Source organism: Amaranthus tricolor, chromosome 2 (assembly GCF_026212465.1).
Source record: "Amaranthus tricolor cultivar Red isolate AtriRed21 chromosome 2, ASM2621246v1, whole genome shotgun sequence".
NCBI lineage: Eukaryota > Viridiplantae > Streptophyta > Magnoliopsida > Caryophyllales > Amaranthaceae > Amaranthus > Amaranthus tricolor.
This window is the reverse complement of record NC_080048.1, coordinates 3,382,075-3,390,463: the sequence shown is the minus strand read 5'-3', so window position 1 is coordinate 3,390,463 and position 8,389 is coordinate 3,382,075. Positions and strand designations below refer to the sequence as shown.

General features: G+C 39.3%; 2 protein-coding genes across 2 annotated transcripts; one reads left to right on the top strand and one right to left on the bottom strand.

Annotated features, from left to right (window-relative positions):
• Window positions 1–56: 56 nt before the first annotated feature.
• Window positions 57–4,742, top strand: LOC130805011 (NF-X1-type zinc finger protein NFXL1-like). Its single transcript, XM_057669611.1, has 2 exons — window positions 57–347; window positions 628–4,742. The coding sequence occupies exon 2, from the start codon at window positions 767–769 to the stop codon at window positions 4,256–4,258; it is 3,492 nt and encodes a 1,163-aa protein (XP_057525594.1). The 5' UTR covers window positions 57–347; window positions 628–766; the 3' UTR covers window positions 4,259–4,742.
• A 212-nt stretch (window positions 4,743–4,954) lies between these two features.
• Window positions 4,955–7,784, bottom strand: LOC130805013 (probable receptor-like protein kinase At5g24010). The gene has a single exon (XM_057669612.1). The coding sequence runs from the start codon at window positions 7,555–7,557 to the stop codon at window positions 5,074–5,076; it is 2,484 nt and encodes an 827-aa protein (XP_057525595.1). The 5' UTR covers window positions 7,558–7,784; the 3' UTR covers window positions 4,955–5,073.
• Window positions 7,785–8,389: the final 605 nt, after the last annotated feature.

The following is an 8,389-nucleotide window of genomic DNA, read 5'->3' as shown; positions in this document are numbered from 1 at the left end:
TTTAAGGCGGCAAAAGCCCATATAAACCACGTTCTCAAGTTTCCTTTTCCAAATTTCCTCTCTCCATCCTATTCGCTTGGTCTCCAAGAAATTTTTTTATAATTTCTTTAAATTATTTTCATAAAAATAATAAGAAATTTCTGGATATTGTATAAATACATTTCGGTCATCGCTGTATGGCTGTATTCTAGCAGAGGACCAAAACTAGGAGTACAGATTCTGCTTTAACAGGGTTTTTCTCTCTCCGTGAATTTCTTAATTTATACTACATCAAAAGGAAATTAAGAGAGAGAAGAAGAACAAGCAAGAGAAAGTAGAACTTTCCTATTTCCCACCTTTTTGTTAAGGTGATTTTATTTGCTTGTTTATTGTTTTATTTGATTAATTTCTACAATCAAATGCATAGAGTATGTTGTAAATTATTGATTGATTATTCTGCTTCTTTTTATAATCTTTGATGGCTATTTAATTTTTTTATTAGGGTTGTGAAATAGGTTTCTATTGTGATCAAATTGTTTAATTTTTACTGTGTTTTGGTTTTTAAAGACGTGGGTTCTGTTTATCTTTTGTATCGAGAAGTTTGATTATATGAGGGTATTGATTTTGTTTGATGGGATCTTATTTCAGGGGTGTAAGAAAAAACAGAAAAAAGAACCCAGAAATCGAAGTTTGTTTCGTAGATTTTGGTGAATACTCAATTTGATTTGAAGGGTTATTTTTACTTGGTGGTGGGTAGTTCCTTTGATTTGGGATTATTTCTGGAATCATGACTTTTCAAGCTCAGAATGAACGAAGAGATCGTTCTTCATTTTCTGGCCAAAGTGGTCGTCAGCAGTGGGTTGCTAGAAGTCCTGGAATTTTGAGTTCCCAGCCATCACGTTTTAATGAAAACCCGGATGGATATGCAGGTGATGGGAATAGTAGGCCGGGACAAATTGATGGTAGGTGGGGTCGAGGGTTTAGAAGAGGTGGTAGTGGTGTTGTTATTGGAAGGTCACAGCCATTGGGTTTTAACGAAAACCCCGATGTAAATGCTGGTGATATGAATGGTAGACCGGGGCAAATTGATGGTAGGGGGGATCGGGTGTTTAGAGGAGGAGATAGTGGTGTTAGTGGAAGAGGTGGTCGGAGTTTTATGGGTCGGCCTGAGCATTTAAGGAGAGATCGAAATAAAATGAGAGAGGGGTTCGGAGAGAGAGGGAATGTGAATAGGGATAGAAGTAATGATCAAAGGAAAGGGGGAGGAAAAGGTGGGGATTTTTCGGATTTGCCTCAGTTGGTGCAGGAAATTCAGGACAAGTTACGTAAAGGAACTGTGGAATGTATGATTTGTTATGATATGGTGAGGAGGACTGCTCCTATTTGGTCTTGCTCGAGCTGTTACTCGATTTTTCATTTGAATTGTATCAAGAAATGGGCTCGTGCACCTTCATCCGTTGATACTTCTGCTGAGAAGAGTCAGGGGTTTAATTGGCGGTGTCCTGGATGTCAGGCAGTGCAGCTTACAATATCGAAGGATATCCGTTATGTTTGCTTTTGTGGGAAAAGCCATGATCCGCAGTCAGATTCGTACTTGACTCCTCATTCTTGCGGTGAGCCTTGTGGGAAGCCATTGGAGAGGGATGTTCTGAAACCTGGTTTGAGCAAGGAGGATATGTGTCCTCATGTGTGTGTGTTGCAATGCCATCCCGGTCCCTGTCCCCCGTGCAAAGCTTTTGCACCTCGTCGGCCTTGTCCTTGTGGTAAGGAAGTTATTACAACAAGATGTTCTGAACGGAAGTCTGTGCATACATGTGGTCAGGTCTGTGATAAGGTTCTCGAATGTGGGCGCCATCGCTGTGATGAAATCTGTCATGTGGGTCCATGTGAGCCTTGCCAAATTCCCATGGATGCCTCTTGCTTCTGCAAGATGAAGTCTGAGACGGTTATTTGCGGAGATATGTCATTGAATGGAGAGATAACTCCAGAAAATGGCGTTTTTTCTTGTAGTTCTTCATGTGGGAAGAAATTAAGTTGTGGAAATCATGATTGTGTCGAAATCTGCCATCCGGGTCCTTGTGGGGAGTGTGAATTGTTGCCTAGCAAAGTGAAGACTTGTTATTGTGGTAAAACAAATATAACGGATCAGCGAAGGAGTTGTCTAGATCCGATCCCAACATGTTCGGGTACTTGTGGGAAGCTGCTTCCATGTGGAAAGCATTATTGTAAAGATAAGTGTCATTCTGAATCTTGTTCTTGTTGCTCTGAGCTTGTCACTCAAAAATGCCGTTGTGGGTCAACTTCTCGAACAGTGGAATGCTATAAGACCACTCTAGCTAGTGAGGAGTTTGTCTGTGATCGGCCTTGTGGGCGTAAGAAGAATTGTGGAAGGCATCGTTGCAGTGAGCGCTGCTGCCCTCTTTCTGATTCTAGTAACACTGTATCCGGTGAATGGAACCCACACTTTTGCTCTATGCCTTGTGGAAAGAAGTTGAAATGCGGGCAACATTCGTGTGAAGCATTCTGTCATTGTGGCCACTGCCCTCCATGCATGGAAACTATATTTACTGACCTTACATGTGCTTGTGGAAGGTCTTCAATCCCGCCACCACTACCATGTGGAACCCTGCCTCCTCTATGCCAATATCCATGCTCAGTTCCTCAGCCTTGTGGCCATCAATCTACTCACTCCTGCCATTTTGGGGATTGCCCGCCATGTTCTGTCCCGATTGCGAAGGAATGCATTGGTGGTCATGTGGTGCTCCGCAACATTCCTTGTGGGTCAAAGAACATAACTTGTAACAAACTTTGCGGAAAGACGAGACGATGTGGACTGCACGCGTGTGCTAGGAGTTGTCATCCGTCATCCTGTGATCCACCTAATGGCCCATCAGATCCTGCTGCAAAGGGTTCTTGTGGGCAAGTATGCGGTGCCCCAAGGAGAGACTGTAGACACACTTGCCAAGCGCTTTGCCATCCTTCGGCTCCTTGTCCCGACTTAAGATGTGAATCGCCAGTGACAATTTCATGCTCTTGTGGGCGAATTACTGTAACAGTGCCTTGTGATGCTGGGGGAAGCATTTCGACGACCTTTAATGCTTCTAATGTTTATGAAGCTTCTATTATGCAGAAACTTCCAGCACCACTTCAACCTGTGGAAGCAAGTGAAAAAATAATTCCACTAGGTCAGAGGAAGCTTACGTGTGACGATGAATGTCTCAAGCTCGAGAAGAAACGTATTCTTGCTGATGCTTTTGATATTTCTCCGCCTAATCTGGATGCCCTCCATTTTGGCGAGAATCCGGCTGTTTCACAAGTACTATCTGAATTACTTCGACGTGATCCAAAATGGGTCCTTGCAGTGGAAGATAGATGTAAGCACTTAGTACTTGGAAAAAGCAAAGGAGGCAGTAGCAACATTAAAGTTCACGTCTTCTGTCCGATGATTAAGGAGAAGCAAGATGCGATTCGGTTTATAGGTGACAGATGGAAACTCACTATTAGTGCTGCTGGTCGGGAGCCTAAGCGCTTCATTGTGGTTCATGCTACCGCAAAATCCAAAGCCCCGCCTCGTATTTTGGGACCAAAGGGTTCCGCTGCTGTGGCTGCACAACATCCACCTGTTTTTGACCCTCATGTGGATATGGATCCTAGGCTTGTTGTTGCCCTGCTTGATCTCCCGAGTGATGCATACATCAGCACATTGGTTTTACGGTTTGGCGGTGAATGCGAACTCGTGTGGTTAAACGACAAGAATGCCCTTGCTATTTTCAGTGAAGCTGCTCGAGCAGCAACTGCCATGAGAAGATTAGATAACGGATCGGTTTATCAAGGAGCTGCCGTCGTTCAACATAATGGTGCTGGAATTTCTGCACCATCTGCATGGGGAGGGACTGCGGCTTCTGCTCTGAGAAGTAACCCCTGGAAGAAGGCCGTTGTGAAGGATGCTAATAGCTGGTTTGAAGATTCATGGGGTGCGGAGGAATGGACTAATGGTAATGCAAGTGCGGATGTGGGTTCGACATCATCTTGGAAAAAACCCGAGGCTTCAGCTACAACCACAACAACGAACAGATGGACTATCCTGAATTCCGATTCCTTCTCAAGATCAACAGAGTCATCGGTGAGACCTGTTGACAACTCTCAAAGAACTGTGGCCGCTGAAAGCTCCTCTGGAACTGGATCTGAAATCAAGACTACAAATACTGCAACTGTTCAACTTATGGGCTTGCCTGAGGACAGTGAAGTTGTGGACGATTGGGAAACGGCTTTTGAGTGAAGTACCTTAGTGATATTATATTTCGTTTACATTCATAACTCGTATTTAATTTCTCCGATATTTGGGGAAAGAATTGCTGCTTTTTTGTAAATTAATGAATAGTAATGTGGATGTGAGAATCGGGTAGGAGCAAGTACCACATTCCGCATGGCTAAGGCCGGAAATCGCCTTACCTAGCTCTCATCCCTTTGCCTATCTTGTGCTTTAAAAAAGGAATCGTATTGAGGATTTATTTTGGGCTGCCGGACTGCGTCCGCGAAGTTCAGTACAGATTTTCATTTTTGACAGCTCTTTATTTCTGTTATATGCTTCCTGAATGAAATGAAGCTCTTTATTTCTGTTATATGCTTCCGGAATGAAATGAAGTACGTGAAAATTTTCTTTTGTTGTGAGAATTTTCTCTCATGCTCTTCTGAGAATGATTCCAAAGGGAAGTACATTGTCTTGTACGCTTGTTGCTGAATCAAAAGGTGATCATTTTCGACGATTGCTTTTTATCGTATAGTAAGAGCTTAAAGTTTTGTCGTTTTATCATGTGATTGCTTTGAATTTTGAGGGTCATTTCTGGTCTCAGTTAAAGAGCAGTTATTACTTTTCTTGTATAGTTTTTGTTATCAAAGGGTGAATCAAAATACCACTTTCTATCATATGTAGTTTGCAAGATTTTGGCGAGTTTTTAAGGATAAAGAACTAATATCGGTGAACACGTATTTTAAGCTCAATTAAAAATCGAAAACTAATTTCATACAATTACCAATCAATATGCAATGCAGACGAATATTATCTAAATAAGACACGATGTACTACATTTTAGACTATCTGCCATCGTTGGTCACCAACTGTGAGAAAACTTCACTGGTCGACTTGCCTAAATGCTCATCACTGGTATCCCGAATGGAAAGTATACTGGTATGAGCATGAGGAACAATTCTCGATACCGAAATATCTGTAGTGAATGTGTCGCTTGTATCGTCTGCGTCCGTTGTAGTTTTAACTTCTTGAAGCTGCAACGCATGTTCTAAGTTCCACAAAACATCGCCCATAGTCGGCCTATCTACACCATATTCTGCTAAGCATTTTTGTGCTGTATCCCCAAATTTCTTTAGAGATCTTGGCTTTATCTCGCTCTTGAGACGGGGATCAATAATACTCTCCAGGAGGCCATTCTTTTGGTACTCTAGTGCCCATTCAGCTAAATTTACTTGTTCCCTTGCAAGCATCGGATCTACTGCTGGTCTAGCACATAGAACTTCAAGCAATACAACTCCGAAGGAATAAACATCGGACTTATCTGTCAGCTGCTGTCTTCTGAAATATTCAGGGTCGAGATAACCGAAACTACCTTTTACGCCAGTGCTGACATGAGTCTGATCAAGGTGTGGGCCCGATCTTGACAACCCGAAATCAGCTACTTTGGCAACATAACTTTCATCGAGTAGAATGTTGGTCGATTTGACATCTCGATGAATTATTCCCTGTGCGAAACCTGTATGAAGGTAATGAAGACCTCTAGCCGCACCAATGCAAATATCAAGCCTCTGCTTCCAAGATAACAGAGGCAATCCACAACCGTATAGATGCTTGTTTAATGGCCCTTTCTCAACGTACTCGTATGCAAGGATCATCTCCGACTGCTCTTCGCAGTACCCGACCATAGAAACCAGGTGACGATGTCTGATTTTCGATAAAATCGATATTTCAGTTTGGAACTCGGGAAGACCTTGTCTAGACCCCGGCATGCCTCGTTTCACAGCAACTTTCGTACCATCTCTAAGAACTCCTTTGTACACCATCCCAAACCCGCCAGTACCGATTACCAAAGTCCTGTTAAAATTACTCGTTGCATACTGAATTTCTTCGAAAGGGATCTTTAATCCACTCCTGTGAGGCGAGGTACTCCTTTCGGTGCCTCGACTATACATGCTGCCTCCCATGGTTCGTAAATTTGTCCAAACAGAACTTTCTGAATCCGATTTTCGTTTCTTCCTGCAAATTAGTACAACAAAAACACCGACACCCACGAAACTTAACAGCACAAAACCTCCAACGACAGAACCCAAAACGATAAACACTCTCTTCTTCTGTGATCCCGATCCAGCAACCTCACTGTTAATTACCTTCATAATCTCAACCCCATTTAAGATAGCATTCTTCTTCATTGAAGTACTCAATCCAGACGGACCAACACTAACCTGAACAGGTCCCGACTGATCCATCTTCACAACGAAATCGAGATAATAAGGAGATGCAAGAGTATGAACCGTCAAAGACGACAAATCCAAGTCTTTATACGCCATTAACCCGTTAATAAACACATTAAAATAGAGCTGATAAAGCCCAATACTAACAATATCACAAAAATGCAGCCTCACAACATACAAAACATGATCAAACACAGGAAAATTCCATGTTATATTGAAATTAGCAAAGGCAGTAACATTATCCTTATCCATCTCCTTAGCAGTCATATAAACAAAATCAGGTGCAATCTCCCTATTAACACCACCAGGCTTGTAATTAGGAGCATGATTAGTACTAACCCTTTTAGCAGCTGATTGTAAAACCAAATAATCATCATCTGGAATCCAAGTCCTCCAAAGGGTATCATTAAAAGGGCTTAATTTAAACCCACCAACATTAATCCTATGAATAGTCTCTAAAATTTGGTAAGACAGATTCTTGTACTCCTTAACACCATAATTATCAATATTAATCACCCCATAATCAAGAATTAAGTAATCAGGAGCTGAAATTACCTCAATTGCATTAACAAAAGCAAAATTTGGTTCACTAACATCAGGAATAAACACAATTTCAAGGTTATCATTGTTAATTCTCAGTGTAAACTCTCTTAAAGACATCATATTAGGTCTAAAACCATTAAATAATGAATACCCATTAATTGAAACACCAAATTTTGCTGAACTAAGATTATAATTTTGAGATTCAAATGGGAAAAAATGAAAACGTACCAAATGAATTCCCATTTTTTTGATGCTGAATTTGTAAGTACTAGACCCATCTACGAAAACCCTTGCTGTGTTGTAAATTGGGAGTGAATTTGAAGATGGGTTAGGGTTAGAAACTGAAATTTGAGATGATTTAGGTGAAGAATCAAGTGAAAGAAATCTGGGTTTTGTTAAATCTCCAATAAAAACTCGATTATCAATTGTATTATTAGTGTTGGAACCACAGTTTATGAGATAATTATCAGATGGGTTAAAAGAAGAAACAGAATAACAGGTTAAAAAGCACAAAAATAGTAGAGAAAAGAAGGAAATGGAAAATTGTGTATCCATTATTGACAGAAAAATGTGTCATTTAAGTTAATGTTAGTTCATGATTGCTAATTATGGTGGATATTGTTTTAGTGAGAGTGATTACAGAAGGAGAAAGTGAAGAAATGATAGTGGAAAACACTGAAGGAAGAACTTGAAGTTGTTTGATGTGACAAAAAGTATTCTTTGCATGTGAATTTGCTATAGTAGGAAGTATTTCTATATCTAAATTGCATATGTGTATTCTGTGTGCCTTTTATTTTTGTTTGGATTTGATAGATTTTTTAAATAAGTACTTTCGTTTTTTAGATAGAAATTTATTGAGATTTTTAAAAAATTTATTGATGCTAAAATATGTTTATATGAGATCTTATTGAATTTGTTTTGATGTAAAGTTTTTTAATATTAAGTTTTACAATTTTTTATAATGTGTACTTAAAGATAATAAGTCTCAAAATTTACTTTAAAATGCGTGCAAAAAGTAAAGTGAACAAACAAAAAAGGAAGGAAAGAGTAATTGTAATTTGTACGTTAGCATTGTTTTATTTTGGATTCTTTTTTTTATTTTCTGTTATTTTTTTAAAATTAGAAGTCATTACTTTTAAAAATTTAATTTATATTCCCTCCAATTCTTAATAAAATTAATATTCATGGGAGATAAGAAAAATTAAATCTTTTGATATTGACATATTATTTTATTGAATAATAAATTTGATAAAAAAGGAAAGTAAAGATCATAAACATTAAAATATATTAAAAGAAAGTTAGTGAAAAATCATAACTGATAAAAAAATATTTTTATAAAGTTAGTGCGAAATATATAAGGATCATAAGTAATATAAAAATATTAAAA

Excerpts from the sequence above, each read along its gene's own strand:
- LOC130805013 (XM_057669612.1), bottom strand. The coding sequence starts at position 7,557 with ATGGATACACAATTTTCCATTTCCTTCTTTTCTCTACTATTTTTGTGC.
- LOC130805011 (XM_057669611.1), top strand. The coding sequence starts at position 767 with ATGACTTTTCAAGCTCAGAATGAACGAAGAGATCGTTCTTCATTTTCT.